Raw genomic sequence first — 23,643 nt, forward strand, 5'->3', positions numbered from 1 at the left:
GAGAGTGACACTCAGATGCCTTATTCTCAGGGCATTTCTAGCACTCACCTCCCTAAGCTGGCTGGGATAGTCTTTGCTATGTTCCCTCTATTACTCTTGGAATAGTATTGTCACTACTCATTCTGTGACAGTATATTCCTTATCTCCTGCTTTTAAGCCCATTGTGACTATCACAGTGCCTGGTGTAGTGGTTATAGATATACCTTTAAGCAGTGATCAAAATGTAAAGTATTTGTAGAGTGATGAGACCTTTATTCAGAGGTTGCAATTCATTGTAGAGAAACTTGATGTACATCTGATGTTTGCTTTATCTATAAAATTAAAGATTCAAGTAGTATGATGCATAAAGTAATTTCAAAATGCATCTGTTGCCATTTCCTGTTAACAATGTATAATAGTACCTAACCCTAGAACCATTATCTGGGATAAAATGCAAGATTTGTGTTATAGAATATAATTTCCTATTTTTACTATTTTGTCAGGAAGAAATTCTGTCAACCAACTGTATTATTTAACCTACTTAATTACTATATTACTTAAGCTAAGACTAAATTTGGACATTAGCTCCCCAGCCTATCATTATCTATTTCTGATATTGAATCCTCTTATTGAAACTCAATTTACCCTTTAATCCTTGCCATCCTACCACTCACCAGTATCACTACCCTAGACTTCCATTGTCTACATCCCATGCTGATATTTTCCCTGCATGCTAACAGAAAAAAAATAGTATTATTTATATGTACTGATGTTTGTCCATCTGGATTAAGACTAGCTCTTCTCATGGATTATTTACAACAATATTGGTTAACTAAAAGAGATACGAACCTTGAATGAAAGTTCCTAGGATCATCAATTATTTTAACTCCTGTACGTTTCTATACATTTTGTGACCACAAAGGAAATTATGTTTTGTATAACAGTGGATGTTTGGATGATTCCTTGTGTATTTCTTGACACACCTGTCCAGGTAGAATATGAAGTGCACTTGACATTGAGTAGTTCTATGATTTATCACACTCCTTTAGCACTAGTAGACAATGTTTATTTCTGCTTGAGTGTATAAACTTAGGAAGATTGAACATCTGTTTTGAATAAATTGACCTTAATCATATTTTTAAATAAAGCCCCATGAGTGGTATTCTATCATTTTATTATATTAGGAAACAATAAGAATAAACACTATCATTTGAGCTTCTGAAGAGAGCTCAGAGCTGATTTAATTGTTTATATTATATTAAATGTCTTACTTAAAATTCATGTTTGTCAGTGAACCATGTTTTTAAAGAAATAATTTGATTCTTCTTATCTTGCATTCTGTCACAATTTTTTTAGTTGAGAGAAAATAATATAAATAATTTTGGCTTCATTCAGTCATTGTAAACATAGTAAGGCTTAATTTTTGTTTTATAAATAAGAAACTAGCTCATGTAATTTGATAATCAGCTCCTTTATTTTTATTGACATTGTAATTCAAAATTGAAGATGACCGTTATAGCTTATAGTGCTTTTACTTTGTTGTTGTTTCTGTTTTTAATTTTCTCCCAAGAGCATGTACTACAAACATTTTGTCCTTTTCACTCTGAGATGTGCTATGATATTTTTATTATGTGTATTGGGTTAATATGTTAGAACTGAAATCAGGCTGAACACATGAGAATCCTGGTATTTTGTGTAGCCATGGGGAAGTTTTTTTTTTTTAATTACTCTGAATGCTTGGAGTAGCAGGTATTAAAAATGTCCATGTAGGCCTTTGTGTCTCTATTTGCTTTCAGGTTGTCCATCACATAATATTGGTAAAGGTACTAGATAAATCACAGAGGCACAGATCACATTATTACTTTTTGAGAAAAAATAGCAAAAGACTGAAAAAACTTTTGTCTTTATGAACACAGTTTATATGTGTACAAAGAGGGATTTGGGGGAAATACATACTACCTATGTGGTATAAGTGTCTGTGTTTGAGTGAGAGAAAAAATAGATTCATTTTTCTTTTGAAACTAGTTTTGATACTCTAAAATAATGAATATTATTTTTTCTCATTTTTTTAAAAAAATAAGACAGTTAAATCTGGGAAAGAAAAAAGAGGCACTGTGTAAAACAATATTCAAAGAATTCTAACATTTGGCCGTACATTTCTGTGCTATTTTAAGAGTTAAAATATAGATTTTCCTGAAGTGTATTTTCCTAGTAAACACAACAATTCAGAACCAGTAAAATGTACCACTAAGTTCATTTGAAAAGAAAAGTAATAAAAATGAAATTTAAAAGTGATTAAAACTTATGCTATGATAAGTTTACCTAAAAAATATGCTAGAGATAGGAAAAATTAAGCTATAATTTTATGAAAGAGGAGTTTTCAAACTTTAGTTTTCATTGTGGGAAGTAGAATATCAGATACGGAAGACACAATGTGGGCACTAAAATACAATACAGATATGGAAAAAAGCACTCAAAATATGCCAAAGGGAAGTCCAAGAATAAGTAGACAGTGCCAAGAAATTTAACCTTCATATAATTGGGGTGGACAAAAGGGAAGAATACTAGAATAAAGGAATGCAACTCTTATTCAATTAGATCATCACTGAAAATTTCCCCAGTCTTAAAGTAGAAAATCTTATCTACATAACAGATGCTTACAGAACACTTAGCAAGCAGGATCCCAGGAGGAACACTGCTAGGCACATTATAGTAAAAATGTTAGATTTCAGCAATAAAGAAACAATCTTGCACACAGCAAAAGCAGAGAAGGAGCTATATTGCAATGGGGAAAAAATTAGAATCAATGAAAATCTCTCCACACAGATACTGAAAGCAAGGAAAATATGGGAAAGTACCATTCTAGCTCTGAGAACCAATGACTGCCAATCCAGACTGGTATATTCAGCGAAGCTGGCATTCACATTCAACAGAGAAACTAAAAATTTTAATAGTAAAGAAAAACTAAATGAATTCATAAGCAAAAGCCAACATTACAAAGAATATTAAGAGAGAGATTACAATCTGAAGAAAACAATCAAGATTAGGGAGCTATACCAGATAGACTAGGAGACTAACTTAGTAAACACATGAGGAAAGGAAAGAAGAAAAACTTTGGAAAGCAGGAAAATGACAGAAAGCACAGTATACCTCTCTATAATAACGATAAACATTAACGGACTCAATTCACCAATCAAAAGAAATAGAACCAAAGATTGGATTAGAAAATAAAATCCATCAATTTGTTGTCTTCACGAGACCCATCTCACAGCCAACAACAAAAGCAAACTCTGAGTAAAAGGATGGAAGAAGATCTACCATGCAGGTGCTCCCAGCAAGAAGGCAGGAGTTAGCATCCTGATATCTGATAAAATAAAATTTAGGTCAAAATCATTAGGAAAAGACAAAGAATGTCACTAGCTATTAATACAGGGAACAGTCCAAGGAGAGGATATCACCATTGTCAGTCCATACACTCCAAACATCGGTACACCCAAATATGTTGAGCAAATACTCTCAGACTTACAGGAAAAGATAGATCCAAATACAATAATACTAGGAGACTTTAATTCTCCACTCTCACCAAAGGACAGGTCTACCAACCTAAGAATTGGCAAAGACATCTCTGAATTAAGTGATGCCATATCTCAAGTGGACTTAACTGACATTTAATGAGTTTTCCACCCAACAACAACCCAATACACATTCTTCTCAGCAGCCCATGGAACTTTTTCCAAAACAGATATCTTACTTAGTTCATACAAGCAAATTAAGCAAATACAAGAGGATCAACATAATCCCCTGTATTCTATGTGACCATAGTAGAATGAAGCTAGTTTTCAATAACAAAGCATATAATAGAAATTACTGATACACATGGAAATTAAACAGTACACTTCTGAGCAATACGTGGGTCACAGAAGAAATTAAATAAGAAATTAAAAAGTTTCTACAATACAATGAAAATGAATAAACATCACAAAGAAACCTGTTTGATATGGCCAAAGCAGTCCTGAGGAGCAAATTTATTGCTTTCAATGCACACATCAAATCAAGAAAACAGAGAAAGACCAAGTAAACAATCTTATGATGCAACTAAAACTGCTAGAGATACAAGAAAAATTTGAACCTAAAGTTGCTAGATGGAGTGAGATAACCAAAATAAGAGCTGAAATAACTCTAAATAAAATTAATAAAACAAAAAGCTGTTTTTTAAATCAATAAAATTGACAGACCTCTGGGAAGATTAACTAAAAAAAAGAAGAGAGGAGACCCAAGTCAATAAGCTCAGGGATGCCACGGGAAAAATTACAACAAACATCCTAGACATCCAAACAATTATAAAGAACTATTTCCAGAATCTGTACTCACTAAGGAAGGAACACCTAGCAGAAATGGATGCGTTTCTAGAGAAATACAAATTGCCCAAACTGACCCAAGAAGAAATAAATCAATTAAATAAGCCAGTAACTTACAATCATATAGAGGAATCAATCAAAAGTCTTCCAAGGAGGAAAAGCCCAGGACCAGATAAATTCTCTACAGAATTCTGTAAGACCTTTAAAGAAGAACTAGTACCCATACTCCTCAAGCTCTTCTGAGAACTAGAAACAGAGGGAGCAATGCCATACTCATTCTATGAAGCCAGAAAGCCTTATATGACAGACAAATAGCCAATATTATACTTAACAGGGAAAAACTACAACCAATTCCCCTAAAAACAGAAACAAGGCAAGGATGCCTACTCTCTCCACTCCTCTTCAGTATAGTTCTGGAATACTTAGCCAGAACAATAAGACAAGAAAAGACATTAAATCGTGTGTAGGGGAAGAAGAAGTTAAACTATCCCTTTTTGCAGATGACATGATTTTATTTAATTAATTAATTTATTTATATAATGATCCCAAAAGCTTGACTCCAAATTCGTAGAGTTTATAAACCACTTTGTCAAAGTAGCAGAATACAAAATCAACTCACAAAAATCAGTCACCTTTCTGTACACCAACAATTTACAAACAGGAAGGGAAATCAAGGAAACAACCCCCTCACAATAACCTTAAAAAAATAAAATAGGATTTAATCTAACCAAAGATGTACAGTATCTATTTAACAAAACTATAAAAGCCTTAAAAAAGAAATCATAGAGGACATCAGGAAATGGTGGCCCATGTTCTTGGATAGGCAGAATTAATATAGTGAAAATGGCCATACTGTCAAAATTGATATATAAATTCAATGCAATCCCCATTAAAATCCCAGTGACATACTTTACTGAAATAGAGAAAACAGTCCAAAAATTCAGATAGCCAAAGCAATTCTATACAAAAGAAAGAATGCAGGAGGGATCATGCTACCGAATTTCAAGCTCTACTATAGAGCAATAGTAACAAAGACAGCTTGGTATTGTCCAAAAAGTGACCCAAAGACTACTGAAACAGATTAGAAGACCCAGAAATAAAACCACATTTGTGCAGTCAGTTGACATTTGATGAAGGAGCCAAAGACATACAGTGGAAGAAGCTTAGCTTCTTCAACTACTGGTGCTGGGAAAACTGGGCGGCCACATGCAGAAAACTAAAAATGGACCCTAGACTGTCACCATGCACTAACGTCAACTAAAAATGGATTGAAGATCTTAACATCAAACTTGATACTCTGAAACTACTGCAGGACAGAGTAGGAGAGACTTTTTAACTTAATAGGCACAGACAGGAACTTCCTGAACAGAGTCTCAGGGTCTGAACAAATTGGAGAGAGCCTCAATAAATGGGACTACCTTAAAATAATTTCTGCACAGCTAAAGAAATAACAGCCAAACTAGAAAGGCAGCCAATTAATTGGCAAAAAATATTTACCAGCAATATATCAGATAAGGGCCTATATGTACATTATATACAGGGAACTCAAGAAACTAACACCTCCCAAACCTAACAAACCAATTATTAAGTGGGCAAGGGAACTAAAGAGAGACTTCTCAGAAGAAGAGATAAAAATGGCAAAGGAACACATGAGGAAATATTCATCATCCCTGGCTGGATGGTAAGGGGAAACAAAGGAGGAGGCAACAATGCTTGAAAAGAAATGTACTCATTACCTTGCCCATGTAACTGTAGCCCCTCTGTTCGGTATTTTCACAATTAAAAAAAAAGTAACCTGAAAAAAAAAGAAAAAATGTAAATAAAAACAACACTGAGATACCACCTTACCCCAATCAGAATGGCCCACATTCTAAGTTCAACTAATGACAATTACTGGAGGGGATGTGGAGAAAGAGGAACCCTATTGCGTTGCTGGTGGGAATGTATGCTAATACAACACCTTTGGAAAGCAGTCTGGGCTTACCTCAGAAAGTTTAGACCCAGCCATACCACTCCTAGGAATCTATCCTGAGCGACAGGAACCAGGATACAAGGACACATGCACCTCCATGTTTACTGCAGCACTGTTCACAATAACCAAGATATGGAAACAACCAAATGCCCCACTACAGATGAATGGATCCAAAAATTGTGGTACCTATGTACAATGGAATATTATGCAGCCATTAGAAAAGACAAAATAATGGCATTTGCAGGGAAATGGATGGAACTAGAGCAAATCAGTTTGAGAGAGGTAAGCCAAGACCAGAGAGACAAATTGTACATGGTCTCCCTGATATGTGTATGCTAAAGCCAAAATGCAAGGAGATATGACAAAGTAAACAGGACTCAAGAAACAAAGGACTTCCACTCATTTTGCCATATCATTGCTAAATGACTCCATGCTCTTGACCGCGTATATGGTGTGTGTGTGTGTGTGTGTACGTGTGTGTGCATGCGTATCACACACACACACACACTGGAACTGAGAGAAGCTAGGAGGAGGACACAGAATCAGAGGGAAATGGGAAAACGTACATCAGCTACACTGGACATAGATGAAAATGAACTAAGCAATTCAAAGGCAGCAATGGGAAGGAGGGAATGAGAGGGAAAGAGGGAACAGCTGACAGTAAGCAAAAGGAAAGAAAGGTAAATTATCACCTGATTTGGAAGAAATAGTTGTATTGTCAAAGCTCATAGAATTCACAAACTTTATAGACCATGATAATGACAATTTGTCTTGTGAATTTAAAATGTGTTTGTCACTTTCACTAAGTATCACTATTCCACAATACTGTGAAATATGTGAACTTTATGTACTTACCTAATCTCAATTTATAAAAGAGAAAAAAAAGCAGTTTTCATTGGAATTAACAATGCTTGATAAGAAATGTACTCATTACCTTGCTCATGTAATTGTAACCCCTCTGTACAGTATTTTCACAATAAAATACTTATTAAAAATAATAAAACCAAATAGCAAAACTTAGTAATAATTGCTTTCCTTACAACCAAGACTAGAGATAATAGTGACAGAAATAAGCATGAGAACATGTCTTTATAAGAGAATAAATTAGGATGCTCTGAATTAAGCAATGTTACTGTATGGCTCTTACAGGCTGAAAATATTAGGAGAAAGAAAAAAACCAAAAACTTCATCCAGGAGCTAGTGGCTCTTACCTATAATCCTAGATACATAGAAGGCTGAGATATAAAGGATTAATGCTTAATTAATGCTTAAAGCCAGTTTTAGCAAAATAAAGTTTCATCTATAGTAAAGTAATGAAATATTTGACTAGGAAAAGGTGTGGCTCAAGTGGTAGAACAGAAACCAATGAATTTGATAGGCTATGTAAATAAAAGTAATAGCGTTTGTACCATTACTAGTATTATATATTTTTACTCTTGTGATAAAAAGATACATTTAAAATTCAACAGACTTATTAACATTTCAACATTTAAATCACAGTATGTTTTTCACACTTGATTACATTGAGAATGTTTACTTACAATTTAAAATTAGGGTTTAGATATTGAAAACAAATCTACTAGCATCCATGGTTGTATTATTGACTTTGCTAGGATAAGTTGGGATAACTGTTTGTAACCTACATAATCACAACATTGATTACTTTTAAGTTCAGGGTACTACAAATAACCTTGAGGTAGGCATTAAACTACTCCATCTTCCTAGGCTAAGTATAGATATGTTTGGATAAAATCTAGGACTAAGGGTAGAGTTAGTTGTAACAAGCGTACTTAAATATTCTATGTGGATTTTCTCATTTCAACTCACTCACATCTTTGAAATGGGTACAGTGTCATTTCCATTTAATAGGTTAAGAAATAGAGGCATTGAAAAAATAATTAACTCACTCCAGAGCTAACTATCCTTTCTGGTTACCAAGCCCAACTTGTACTTCTAGCTCAGGGGCTCTTCCCCAAGTCTTACACATCATGGTGATAAACACTGCCTTCACTATTGATCTGTCTTTTAGATGGTTTGACTCAGGTTGAGAGTGATTTTCATGGGATGTTTTGTAAGTCAGTTTTGTTTAACAGCCTTCTCTCAAGGTTACCCAGGGACTCGTACTCTTCATGGTATCCTCTATAGAAATATTTTAATAAGTCACTCTATCCTTTCTTCCAAAACCCATTCCAGAAACATTATCAGATTTTTACCATGAGGAAATTTTACACATGAGGAAATGTTCATCATCCCTGGCTGGATGGTAAGGGGAAACAAAGGAGGAGGCAACAATGCTTGAAAAGAAATGTACTCATTACCTTGCCCATGTAACTGTAGCCCCTCTGTTCGGTATTTTCACAATTAAAAAAAAAGTAACCTGAAAAAAAAAGAAAAAATGTAAATAAAAACAACACTGAGATACCACCTTACCCCAATCAGAATGGCCCACATTCTAAGTTCAACTAATGACAATTACTGGAGGGGATGTGGAGAAAGAGGAACCCTATTGCGTTGCTGGTGGGAATTTTTCCCACCAGGAAATTTTTCCATGTTTAGTAACATGTTAAAATTATACCAGACATTTGCTTTAATACTGTGTTTGATATCTTAGCCAAGGATGGTGGTGCATGTCTATAATCCCAACATTTTGGTATCAAAGGTAGGAAGATCTTGATGTCAAGACCAGCCTGGACAACATAGTGAAGCTGTTTTAAAAAAAACCAAATACTTGTCCCAGACATATACCAGTTACTGAAAATAAGGGAAACAATGGGATCTAAGTTTCTTTGGGCCTGGCTTACTTCACTTAATACATTTTTTTTCCAATTCTTTCCATTTCCTAACAAATGGGGTGATGTCATTCTCTCTGATGGAGGCTTAGAATTCCATTGTGTGTGTATGTGTGTGTATACACACATATATACATATATATGTATGAATACATGTATACATGTATACATATATACACATATCTGTATATATATACATATATGTGTATGTATGTATATATATACTAATATGTATATATATACATATTCATTATACATATGCATGTATATATACATATGCATATCTATATCTATATCAAGAAACCATGGTTTCTTGAGCCATTATCTACTGAGGGGCATCTAGGTTGGTTCCATATCTTAGCTATGGTAAATAATGCTGCAATAAACATATTGTGCTGGTAGCTTTAGTATGGTCTTGTTTGTGCTTATTCAGGTAACTGCCCAAAAGTGGGATTGCTGGGTCATAGGGGTCAAAAGCTATGTACATATGTACTTATGATGTTAAGCAAAATGAACCCCAAGATAGGGACACAAGTGGTTTTTTCTTTCTTGCTATTGTTTCTAACATATTTGTAATGTATCGTGTGATTTTTTTTGTTTCTTCGTATGTTCCTCCCCATGGTATAATCCCTGTTTCACTGTATTTGATGTCAGTACCCTGCATCTTGTATGTGCACGTCTCTGATTTGGGGAGGGGAAGAGAAAAACAAAATGCTTAAATAGGGATACAGCTTGACCCATTGTAACAATGAGATGTACAAGACATTATGTTGAAAAACAAACTTTACAATTTAGGCGAGGGAGCTGGGGGAGTGTAGTTGTGGAGGTAAGAGGGAGGGGATGGTAGGGGAAAAACAAAGGAGCAGGCAACAATGTTCGAAGGAAATATACTCATTACCTTTCTCATGTAACTGTAACCTCTCTGTACAATATTTTTACAATAAAAACATTAAAATAAAAACAAAAACAAAAATACTATGGGAGAGAATGATATCAGTAAAGTTGCATTGTACTGATAAATTGACATGTTGAAACAATATAATTAAAATCAAAATAGACATGCACATATATACTACATTCATACATATATATGAATAAATGTCTTTACTGGTGAAAGAAAAGAGGTATTTTCCTGGCCATCTCAGCACTAATCATATTTCTGCCTATGCAAGTTGCTTCTTTAGATCATTTGTATTTATTGGTATCTACAGTTTTCTAAGTTCCAACCTTTGATAACTTACAAGTTAAATATTATATGTCACCTGATTCCTGTGGGGAATCGTTTGCCTTCTTTCTCTCCTTTATGGTGGAAGTTCCTGAGTAGCTCTGGGGAATACCTCTGTTTACCCCTTCTTGATGAATAAAGAGCCGTTTAGCTCAGACCTCATGAATATAGGGACTTCCCATTAGGGATATGGACAGAACTCCTAGAATTCCTTAGATAATGATTTTATATAATAAACAAGGATTTAGCTAGCTCCTTTGTATGTCCATGAACAGGCATTTATTAGGTTGAAAGTGGCAAAGATGAGGCACTAATAAATATTCAAGTTTGTTCTGCACTTGGTCTAAAAGCTCACCACATGATTGCTTCTTAAGGCAAGCCACACGTTAATTGTTAGACTATAACTAGATATACATGTGAAAAAGAAGAAAGATCTGTGAATCAACAGTAATTTTGGAAAGAAATAAGTGAAAGCTTATATTGTGATTGCTGGTGTCACACTGAGATTAGAACAAAAAGTAATCCATTTCTAAAGATGTCAATCAATAAAATGCTTGACATATGGGAAATTAAGCAGTCTTTTAAGAACTTTTTAATAGCCTACCTGTCACTACTGGATTGTTGTACATGAGGCTCATTTCCTAAGATATAGTCATTAGCTTTGTTCAGAGAGTTAAAAGGTTATGTTTGCTTTACTGTTTGTTTTCTACTTATAAATGGTAAGGCACACATCTTGTGTTTTCCAGCTAAGTAACTGAAGTGATTTGTCTCAGTGACACACTGTAATACAATTACTTCTCATTAAAGCCACTACTCATATGAAAGGAGGGCTTATTCCCTTTCCTAAATGGAATTCCCAGGGCTTCTTCCTGTTCAATGAGCCTCTCCAAATACTTCTTTTCACTTTTCATATCTGTGTCCCAAAACTCCTTTTAAAGATGGATTGACAGCCCCTACATCAATTTTCAGTTACTTTCAGGTTGCATGTATGTAAATGCTGGCAAAGTTGGAGGATCTGATTTGTTATTTCAGTCATTTGAATTGTTTGTGTATGCGCATTACAAACATTTAAAATATGATTTATGAGTAAGCTGTGATGGAAAAATAGGTTTATGAGTAAGCTGTTTGATGGAAAAATAGGTTCAAGTTTTGGTGCTTTCAGTCTCAAAATTTCTAATACAAACCGGTTGCTCAGATGATTCCTGCCATAGCTAAAAAGACTAAAGGTCATTCATATTTTTGCTCAGCTCCATATTTTTATGAATCATGACAAAAATAACCACTCAGTTCTACCCTGAATCACTGAATTGAAAATGAAAATATTTTGAGTATTTAGTATATATGTCTTAACCCCAGAATTTGTGCATTTTTGGGGTGTATAAGCTATGTTTGATATTCATTTGTAGTCTGATATTTGTCAGCTTTCTAATTCCTTAACAAAATGCCTGTGCTAATCAACTTATAAATTGGAAAGGTTTATTTTGCTCATACTTTTGGAGGTTTTAGTCCATATTTTGTCCATAAAGGTAAGAGACCAGGGTCCCACAGTTTCCTTCAAGGGCATGTTTCCAGTGACATAAAATCTCCCACTGTTCATCTTTTTAATACCTATGAAATGTGCCAAGCTATAGAGTCATGCCTCCAATACATACCTTTTTGGCAAACGTTCTGGATCTAACTACCACAAGCATCTAGACTGATGTAGGATTTCCTCCAGCATATTGAAAGACTATGCTAACCAGGCACTATAAGCATATGCATGGTGCCAGTAGCTCATGTGACCTCTAAACCTAACTACTCAGGAAGCTGAGATCTGGAGGATTGTGATTTGAAGCTAGTCTGAGCAAATAAGTCAGAGAGATGAGACTCCATCTGCACAATAACCAGCAAAATGCTGGGCTGAAGGCATGGGTCAAACAGTAGAGCATCAGCTTATCAAGCAAGCCAAGCAAAGTTGAGACCCTGAGTTCAAACCCTGGTACTGGAAAAAGAAAATATAACTTGTAAGAATACCCAATACCACAATGAGTCTCTCTCAGCACCCCTCCTAGCAAGCACACCAACTATACTGGCTGTGAAAACTAAAGGCTACTCAGTTAGTTAAACATTCATTTTAGCCTCCATATACCATGATAATATTTTACCCAATTTATCAGCTGGGATCCTGTGTTTTCTTTTGGCCTTGAATATGGCAAAAATGAGTGAAATTAACAATGATCTTGTTTAAGAACTGATGAGACAACACAAGGTGATGCACAGAAGGTTTAAGTTCCATAAGTCAAGTATTGAGTACATTTCTTTTAAACAGTGTCACCACTTCCCTCATTTTCTCCCAGATTTTTCTCTCCCTGTTCCCCACCCCCCAAGTTGTATAGTTCATTTTCTAGTGAATACCACTGCTGGATTAGTTCACCCTTTGTCCCACCATTTCTGTGCTTCTCCTTCCTTTCCCCAAAGCAGATAAACTTACAAAGAAGACAAAAAGTACAGAAATCAAAAACAGTGACAAAAGGGGGAAAAGAGGACAAAAAAAAAGTACCACAAAAAGTAAAATCTCCTGGTTCCATTTGTTGGCATTAATTTTAGTAATTATGTGGTACTTTTATGAAAGTTATTTTTGTGTGCACAAAAGTGTAGGTATAGCCACAGCATCCCACATAGGCACTGTGTTACAATAAGCAACACATTTTATACTGAACTAGAGTTACAATATTTGAAAAGTTCTCATGTTAAAACATTGCTTTTAGAACTAGAAGAGAAGAACTTTGGCTATCCCTGGCTTTCTCAGATGCCTTCTACTACTGCTTTGCTAGGTTCCTCTGCTCCCTGTTTCTTCACTTCTTCATTCTGGTAATATTTATTAAGATCAAATGTGTGGAGTGCTTAGCTTAGGAACAGGGCAGCATCGTTTATGCTCATACCTTCACCCCTTCTTAATATCTACACATACATGTAGCAATTCCTCACATCAGGCCCTCTTGATGTCCTGCATTTTCTCCTGGCCTTCCCACCAGTTTGGGTTTTTTGCATTTATTATCTCCAGTCCCCATGATCACCTCTTTTTTTTTATCAACTTGTTTTAATATTCCTTCATTTTACTCTGACAACTTTCGTCATCAAAAACTGTGCTTTTATAACTGTTCCTTTTGAGTTGAAAGAACTCAGAGGCTTTCTCTCCAGGTTTTTCTTCCAATTTGTCTCATTTACCGTTCAGGAAACATGTATGTAGTTGCCCCTTTGTATACCATTTTGTAGCCACAGATTCAAAATAGTTTAAAATGTTTGAAAAACGTTTGTAATTTTACTGAGCATGTGCAATTCCTCTTTCCCATAAGTTATTTTCCCCTAAATTGTACAGGATAACAGCTGTTTACATTTACATCCTATTAGGTATTGTAACTAATCCAATGATGCAATGTATCCAGCCTCCTGAATAAGTTCATTATATGTAAATAACTAATACCATGTCATTTTATATAAGGGATTTGAGCATTCAGGGACTTTAGTATCTACGTGGGGTCCTGAAAGTAATCCCAGAGTGCTGAGAGGGGTACCTGGGTATAATATTATAGTAATGATAAGCATATGTTACTTACTTACTGTACATTGGTTTCTAGTCCATAATCAGTACAGAAATGGACAGCAAGTCTTGAGAAAGCATTCATAGGAATGTTACAGAGTGATTTTTTGGTCTTTTTATTGACTATAAACCAATTTGAAGCCTGTGTATTAGTCTTTATCATTTTTCTAGCAATTCATGTTTGTGATATTCCATATAAATTTGGTCAGGGACATAATTAGCTTTTTATTTGGTGGTCGTGGGGCCTGAACTCTGGGCCTGGGCACTGTCCCTCAGCTCCTCAGCTCAAGGCTAGCAGTCTACCACTTGAGCCACAGCGCCACTTCTGGCTTTTTCTGCTTATGTGGTGCTGACGAATCCAACCCAGGGCCTCATGCATGTGAGGCAAGCACTCTACCCCTGAGCCACCTTCCCAGCCCCCATATTAGGTTTTTTTTTTTTTTTTTTGGTCATGAGGCTTGAACTGTGGCCTGGGCGCTGTCCCTGTGCTCTTCAGCTCAAGGCCAGTGCTCTACTGCTTGAGCCATCACGTCACTTAAGGTTTTCTAGTGGTTTATTGGAGATAAGAGTCTCACAGACTTTCCTGCCCAGGCTGGCTTTGAACCACAATCCTCAGATCTCAGCCTCCTGAGTAGTTAGGATTACACCACTGCCAGGCAACAGTGATTTTCTTAATGGCTTTAAAGTTCACAAAATAGTGCTTCTCTGTCAGCCTAAGGATTGTATAAGATTCACTGGAAAATGTTTCCTATTTTGTTGTTTTCATGGTTTCTCAAATGTAGGATGAGAATTCATAGTGTGCTTGGTCTTTTTGTTTTTTGGGTTTTTTTTTCCTCTAATCTCCAGCTTCTATCACATCAATACACATTTTAATGATGGGGTAGAAAGGAATAATGAATCTTATGAAGCTATTACTGCTGCCACAAACAATGATAGGAGATAGGCTAATCAAATGTATTTGTCAATGGATATGATTAAGCTAAATTTAATTCACCCTAAAATATGAGATTGTGAACATTGCATGTTCTCCAAAGAGAGTTTTTCTCTTCAGGGAAACCAAAATAATCATTCTTAAAACTTCAAAGTCTGCATAGAGAGATTGTCCCTTTTGAAACCAACTTCCTCAAGGGTAGCTCTCATTTAATTTGCCTGTAATGTTATATACTTTGCCTATCGTCTAGTCACTTACAGTTTTTTTATCTGAACACAAACAGAATGTCCATATAATTTGAATTATGAGTGCTTTTACTTATTTGCCCAGGTGGATATATCTATGTATATGTATATATGTATGTATATGTATGTATATCCATAGGCACAAATTTAGGTAAGGAAGTAACTAAAGAGGGAGGCCCAATTACTCATTGAAAATATATCTCCTTGTAGTCAAAACAATGATGTTGAAGCGAAATTTAAACATTCAACTGTAAAGGTACGTTTTTAAAAATACAGACATAATGAACTATATTTCAATACTAGTGCTTTGAATTTTTTAGGTCTTTAAACATTGGTTAGTGAGTTGACTTTCATTAGAGATAAGTGATAAATTCATTTTCAGTAGTTTCTTTATGCACAACTGTGCTTTTCCTGAGGCTGGACTGCTAGACTTCACTAAACATAAAGGTTCACACTTAATTCTGAAAACTCCGTACATTAATATTAGGAAAGTTTTGTGGGTGTACAAATGTCCTCTTATGTGCTTTAAAGTTATGTATAAATCCTAATGGCCATACACTGAAGAAACTTCCCCAAAAATTTAAGGGTAAGATTAAATGACTTGTACTATCTCAATATCAGTATTTTTATATATATATAGACAGTAAAGAAAAAAATATCACCATCTAGATGAATTAGGTTAGGACCCGGAGGGAGAACTAGATGAAGGTAAAGGACTGCTGATAAGACAGAGAAGCCATGTGTTTAGGGAGATAGAGGAGCCAAAGGTTTCTCAGTCTCTATGACCAGGGTTTGCAAGCTTATGCTATGGGACAAGCTTTGAGTCCCTTCAAATGTATTCATCAGACTCAGAGATGAAAAGCATAGAATACAGTATTTATCTCCTTACATCAAGAATGTTCCAAGACACACAGGATAGCTGAAATCTTGGATTGCACCAAATCCTATTTAGAAGTGCTGAGAATTAGATGATTGAATGGATATGTAAGACAAGGGGATGATCCAAAAGTTCTATCATATTGCACAGAAAGAGGTGCAGGTTAAAACTTCTGAATTGTTTGTTTCTGGAATGTTCCATTTAATTATTTTATACTACTAGGAATTGGAACTGTGAAGAACAAAACTGGATAAGGAAGGACTACTGTATTTGTAACTTAGATTACACTTAACCTTTACTTTGATCTTTTAAAAAAATTGTTTGTAGACAATTCATAAAACTGTCTAGAAGAGCATTTTGTTCTGGAGTAGAGACAGGTGGCTTAAGCACCAGAGGGTGACTGTGTAGCTAGGAAAACTGTTCTCAGAAACCCTGTTGACTTGGACACAGTGATGGCAGAAAGTTAAGCCTCTCGTGGCAGCATGTGAAGAGCAGCTTGCTTCATGGGATACGGGCAACAACTTGTACATGATTATATATAAGATTATGTACATAATATTCATGATTATGTACATGATTATCTCCTATGGTTTGTCTTTAGTTTTCTTGATGGAATCAACATGAAGGATAATTTTTCAGACCATATTTTAGGTTTTGATGATGCAGAAGTGGTCCTGTCATGCTTCAGCCTCACATGGAGGAATCACATGACAACTATGCGACAGAACACAGAGGCCTCAGTAATAGAATTAGCAGCAAAACAGCTTATCCTTGTTTCCCTGAGGGCAGAAAACACCTTTCCTTTTCCTTTTTTTTTTTTAAAAAAAAATATATGGTCTTGCTATGTTGCCTAGACTTATTTCAAAATCCTGGCCTCAAGTAATGGTCCCATCTTAGTCTCCCAGGAAGCTGGGAGTGTAAGTATATGTCATCGAACCAGCTCCCAACTCTGGCTTAAATCACAGAGTTCTACCTTATTATTGAACTATATGTTCCATAGGTAACCCTTTCTCTTGTCTGTTAGCTTTTATATTTCCAGGTGTATAGCATTCATCTCTTGAAAAATTGCTCTATTTTAAAACAGCTACTACAATTTTCCGGCACTGTTGTCAAGGAGTTTGTTGGGGTTTTTTTTTTCATGTATGTTCCAATCACACATGAGGTTATTGGAGTGTGGCAAGATGAATAATGGGCTGGAAACTCAGAGGCTCAGAGATCTGATTTTGCCAGTCATTCATCTTATAACTTAAATGAGCTGCCTCCCAATCTCTAAGAGTTTCTAGTCCTATTTATTTAAATAACATTAAAACTAGCTCATTCCACAGCAACACATTGTAATGGTATTAACCATAAGCAAACATACATTAAACATTCATTCCTTAATAATGTAAAGGATAACTGCATTCATAGTTTTATTTGGTCCTTTATAACCTTTTTTTTCTGGAAAGGCAGTCTCCTTATTGGCTCTTGGGGAATCTTAGCAGCTAGGACAAGATAAAAATTACACACACTTCATCTCATATTGTGTTTGTTTGTAAATGTATGTACGGTTTTCACTACAACACATATACAACACACACTTCATCTCATACTGTGTTTGTTTGTAAATGTATGTACGGTTTTCACTACAACACATATACACATACCACCTTGACCATTGAGGTTTATAGTCGGGTTTACAATGAGGTGAGTTTTACAAAGGATATTTAATTAGGTGCAGCTGCCTGTTTGCTTTGGAGTCCTGCCTCACCTGGACAACACTTCCTACTTAGACTGTCAATACAATTTTATTCTCCACCAAGGGGATAACTTATTTTACCTTTTTTCTCAGAATATTTAAAATAGTTTATGAACTCAGATGTGTAGTTGTAATTGCTGTTTCTGTTCATCCTATCCATGAGGGGCACTAAAATGCCAGGTTATCTGGCAAATATGAAATTATCTGGCAACTTGTAAATCAGTGGTGGTGTTGTCAAGAGAAACACACCTGGAAACTTCTGAAAATATCCTCCTTCAGAATGGGCAATGGCCACATCAGCGTGCTTGGTCTATACCTGGTTGTAACCTCCCACCTCCACTCATGGAGTCTCTGTTGCAGTGTGCCAGAGAGGTAGTAGTCAGACCTTACCTATGACCCCAAAGAGTATCACTGTGGCTCTAACATAAGATTCTACAAACCAGACTAGTGTGTTGTTTCCTCTGGACATTAAGTCACTAAAGTCATGATTACCAAAATGATGCTCTTCCACTTACAGGGAAGTGCTGACTCATAAAACGTTATAATACAGAACAACTGTTTGTGTCCATGCTGCTCATTGTGTTGTAAGTGGTCACATGTTACCATAGAGTTTTTAAGTACAGTTTGGCTGGTGAAACTGAGGACCTGAATGTTTAGTATGGGATTTTACTTAATTTGAGTTTAAATAACCACATAGGATTAGTAATTACTAGATTGATCTTGGCAGGTCTACAGCTATTGTGTTGCAAAACTGTTACTTAGTAGATGAATGCAGTAACATCCAGGGAACTACATTACTGACCTTGAGAACATATTTGGAGTGGTAGAAGTAGGATGTAATGGATGAAAAAGATTTGAAAGAGGTAGAACTTTTAAGTTTAACTAGGATTCATGAAATATCTTTCCTAAGGTGAGCAGAGGTGGGGTTTGGATCTTGACTCTCCTCTGTTTTGTCTCTGCAGGTTCCTTCATGCTGGTGAACACATCTGGAAGACCGGAGGGGCAGAGAACTCACCTGCTCTTACCTCAGCTCAAAGAAAATGACACCCACTGCATTGATTTTCACTATTTTGTATCCAGCAAGAGTAATGCTGCTCCAGGGTTACTCAATGTCTATGTGAAGGTCAATAATGGGCCCTTAGGGAATCCTATCTGGAATATATCCGGAGACCCTACACGCACATGGAACAGGGCAGAACTGGCCATTAGTACATTCTGGCCTAACTTTTATCAGGTATGTGCTTTCTTTCCATTTTATATTTTAAAGTATCCTTGCATTTCTAAATCTATAAATTGTTCTTATATTAGTATAATCAATGTATAGGAGAAATGGTGTTTTTGAAAATACAATTGAAAACGTGACCTATGCTATTTGATAAGGAGTATCTTGAGGCTTTCTGAAATGAATAAAGACATAACTTATGTCTGTCCCTCATGGTGCACTCTTGTCTGCAAGGATACCTTACTTTGTGTATAAAGTAAGCATGTTGACCCAGAGACAGCACTTGAAAATGCAAACGCCTCTCCTGGTACTGCATAAGCCACAAAGAAGGGAGCTCCAGTGAGGGCAGCTTGGGATGGGCTTCAACCTTAAGTCCTTGTTGTAGAGGACATTCTGTTATTTTGGAGGATCTCTTGAAACCCCCTGTATTTATTTTAACTGAAAACGCCTTTAAATCACGGAGGCAAAAAGCCTAGGACAATTCATACATCATACAAAATTAATTAACACAAGAGCTGAACACATGTGGTTCATGCCTGTAATCCTAGTACCTTAAAAGTCTGAGATGTTAAGATTGTGGTTCAAAGCCAGTCAAGGGAATAATTCTTTGAGAATTAGTTCCAATTAACCAGCAAGAAACTGGAAGTGGAGCTGTGGCTTAAGATTTAGAGGGCTAGCCAAAAGCACAAAGCTCAGGAACAGTCTTGAGTTGAAGCCCCAATATTGGCACAAAAGAAAAATGTAAGTTTTATATATATATATATATATATATATATATATATCACATTTTCTTGAGGGGGCATCTGGGTTGGTTCCATATTTTAGATATGGTAAATAATACTGCAATAAACAGTTGTGCTGGTGGCTTTAGTATGGTCTTATTTGTGATCATTCGAGTAAATGCCCAAAAGTGGGTTTGCTGGGTCATAAGGGAGCTCTATGTGGATTCTTTTGAGGAACTCCCATACTACTTTCCAAAGTGGTAGAAGTTTTTGTTTTTGTTTTTTTTTAATTGTGAAAATACCATACAGAGGGGTTACAATTACATGGGCAAAGTAATGAGTGCATTTCTTTTTTTTCTCTTTTATTTTCTCTCTCTCTCTCTTTTTAATTGTGAGGATACTGTATAGAGGAATTACAGTTACATGGGCAAGAAAACAAGTACATTTCGTATCAAGCATTGTTGTCTCCTCATTGTTTCCCCTTCCCATCCCTTCCCATACTCCTCCCCTCCCCACAATGAGTACATTTCTTATCAAGCATTGTTGCCTCCTCCTTTTTTTTCCCTTCCCATCCCTTCCCATCCTTCCTGCCCTCCAAAGTTGTAAAGTTTGTTTTTTGACATAACATCTTTTGTACAGATCATGGGACTGGTTTTGAGCTATTTGTTTTTGCTCTACTACTTGAGCCATAGCCCCACTTCCTATTTTTTTTGTGGTTAGAAATAAAAGTCTCATGAACTTTCCTGATCCAACTGGCTTCAAACCATGATCCTCCTATCTCAGCCTCCTTAGTAGCTAAGATTGTAGGCATGAGCTCCCACATGCCCAGTTTAGTCTTTCTAACTTAGCTTTTGGTTCATTCAGGAGTCAACCCTTACATGTGTCTACCGTCATTTCTCAGATTTAATTATGTTGTTCAGCTAGACTCAGGCATGGGAGAACCAGATCTTTCCAGGAATGCTTATCTTTGGTGTTTATTAGTTAAGATCATTCCAACCCAAACCCTTTGTCCCTGCATTATAATGGGGATGGGTATAAGTAGGCAGTAAATTTTTTGATTATGTAATGGATGCCTGAGCCCAGCACAATTTCCTTCTTAATGAATGACCAATGTTTACGAGTGGAAATGAAGAGTAAAGAGAGCTCTATTAGAATACAAGCTAATTGTTTATTTTTTTAGAAGATTCTTAGGCAGTAAGCTTTAAGATTGTTAAAAATTTAGATAAATCTAAATTTAGTAGTCTGCTAAAGAAATAATGAACAGTGATTGCAAGTAAACAAGTGCAAAGATATTCATAATAGTTTGTTAAAAAAGCAAAATAAAAATAAAAATTAAAAAACATCAAAAATGCAAAATAAGTAATTTGACAAAACAGAGGATTTTAATTTATGCCATCTCAATACGAAAATTTCCTTTAGGATGTGGCCAAAAGGGAACCCTACTGCATTGTCGTTGGGAGTGTAAACTTGTTCAACTACTTTGGAAAGCAGTATGGAGTTTCTTCAAAAGACTCCACATAGAGCTACCCTAACATTTTTCTAATTTGAGGAGGGGAAGGGGAATTTAAAAAATGCTTAAATAAGGATACAGGTTGACCCATTGTAACAATGAGATGTACTACAAGACACTATGTTGAAAACGAACTTTACAACTTGGGCAGGGGGCAGTTGGGGAGGGATGGTAGGGGAAAAACAAAGGAGGAGATAACAATGCTTTTAAGGAAATGTACTCATTACCTTACTCATGTAACTATAATCCCTTTGTGCAGTATTTTTACACTAAAAAAAAAAAAAAAAAACATGTTAATCTCGGCGCCGGGGCTCATGCCTGTAATCCTAGCTACTCAAGAGGCTGAGATCTGAGGATTTTGCTGTTCAAAGCCAGCCTGGGCAGGAAAGTCCCTGAGACTATCTCCAATAAGCCACCAGAAAACCGGAAGTGGCTCTGTGCTTCAAGTGGTAGAGCCCAGGGACAGCGTCCAAGCCAGAGTTCAAGCCCCATGACCAACAAAAAAAAAAAAGAAAAAGAAAAGCAAAGAAAAAAATTACCTTTGTAACTATTAGTAATATTATGGAAGATTAATTAGTGATATAATTAAGTTTATTTTCATAAATGGATATGAAAGGTATAAAGCATTATCTTAAATTCCATTCTTAAATATGTGTATATATAATTTAAGAATATATGTTAATACATATTAAAATATGTAATACATACAGTAATGTATCTATTAATATTTAATATATCTAAAAGACCAAATATACCTAAGATAAATATAACAAAAAGTGATATCTCTCTAGTTAGTGGAATAAAAAGTTTTCTGAGTAGTTTTTTTCTGTCATTTTTACAGTGTACATTTTCCCAGCATACAGGCACAATTTGTATTGCTGAAACAAAAGAATTTTTTTCCCCGCTGGTAGGAAAATACCTTTTCCTTCCTTCCTTCCTTCCTTCCTTCCTTCCTTCCTTCCTTCCTTCCTTCCTTCCTTCCTTCCTTCCTTCCTTCCTTCCTGTTTTGAACTTAGGGCTTTCTAAATAAGTGCTTTACTATTTTTCCTCAGCCATTTTGGCTTTAGTTATTTTTGAATACTCTCACATTTTTGTCTAGGCCAAACTAGATCATGATTCTTCTATTTAAACCTTACTTTGTAGTAGTCTGATAGCCACATACTTTCACTCTCAGCTTTTTTGTTGAGATGGAAGTCTCTCTACCATGTTTCATAGGCTAGCTTTGAACTGTTATCTTCCCAGTCTCTACCACCTAAGTAGCTATGATTACAGGTACGATCCAACACAGGGAACCTGAGAAAATCCTCCTTTAACATAAACATTTTTGTAAGCTATCAATAGAATAATTTAAAAGTATTGCCTGCATGGCAAAGTTTTCTTCATAGCACTAAACCACTGTACATGCAGGAGTTTTTGCCTTGCAAGGCTCCAGGAGGGTTTTTTCCATGCTTTCTATCTTAATCAGATGGAAGTCCTCTCAGGTTAGGAAATGCCTCAGATGCTAACTCTGACTCCTGTAATTGATCCTAGACTAACTCTCAGCTGAGGCTCACACAATATACTCTTCGATAATAGGCTTAAGTATGTCCTGCTTGTCTTTTCTCAGGTTTCCTTCTCTTTGGCTTGAGTTATGTCTATGTGAACCTTTGGAGTGTATGCTTTGGATACCTTTAGATGCAGTGGTTCAGACTGACTTTGGTTGCAACCGAGATCTTGAATTTCTGGTTCACTTTTACATTCCTACTTCTGTCAGTCCAGTACATTCAGGGAATGGTTTCATTAAGTCTTAGATGACCTGACTTTAAGAAGCAATGATAAAACCAAATTGAAAGTAAGATGGTTCCACATGTAGGTGGTTATCAATGAATTCTCACTTTTCTTTTGGGTTTTTGTTAGTCATGTGGCTTGAACTCAGGGCCCGGCACTGTCCCTGAGCTCCTTTGCTCAAGGGTAGCATTCTACCTCTTGAGCCACAGTGCCCATAAGAATTCTGAATTCTGTGCCTGATCCTAACTGCAGAGCCCTCCTCTTTGCCACTGTGATGTCTCATAGTACTGAGTTGATGCATGATTTACCAAATTTAATTAGACCTTTACTCTCATACCTTTGTATTCTGTGAAGTTTATTACTTCACTGGTTCTTAGGTTGCTGGGTTATAGTAACAGAATACCATATAAAAGCTTTCTTAAAAAATAGATATGTACTTTACACATTTATGGACTATGGGGAATCCATGGCCAAAACTTGGTGAAGCCTTTCTTATTTGTTTGTAAATAGCTGTCTTCTTACTTTGTTCTTCTATGAGTGGGAAATTGGAGGCAGAGAACAAGCTTTCTCTTGCCTCTCCTTAGGAGCCATTAATTCTTTCACCTCATCCAATCCCCTGCCACAGTTCCTACCCATGTGGTAGCATCACAATGAGAATTAGGCTTTCAATATTAATTTGGAGAGTAATAAACACATTCAGTTCATAGCGCTGACTGATTCATGACAAA

The 23,643-nt window shown here is 35.9% G+C and overlaps 1 protein-coding gene across 1 annotated transcript in view; it reads left to right on the forward strand.

The window, feature by feature from the left end:
• Ptprm (protein tyrosine phosphatase, receptor type, M) overlaps positions 1-23,643 on the forward strand; it is an 819,406-nt gene that overhangs the window by 298,448 nt on the left and 497,315 nt on the right. The window contains exon 3 of the mRNA XM_013027176.1: positions 18,657-18,928. Within this exon, the coding sequence (XP_012882630.1) occupies positions 18,657-18,928 (272 nt within the window). The remainder of the gene's footprint in view (positions 1-18,656; positions 18,929-23,643) is intronic.

This window comes from Dipodomys ordii, unplaced genomic scaffold, assembly GCF_000151885.1.
Source record: "Dipodomys ordii isolate 6190 unplaced genomic scaffold, Dord_2.0 Scaffold100, whole genome shotgun sequence".
Lineage (NCBI taxonomy): Eukaryota > Metazoa > Chordata > Mammalia > Rodentia > Heteromyidae > Dipodomys > Dipodomys ordii.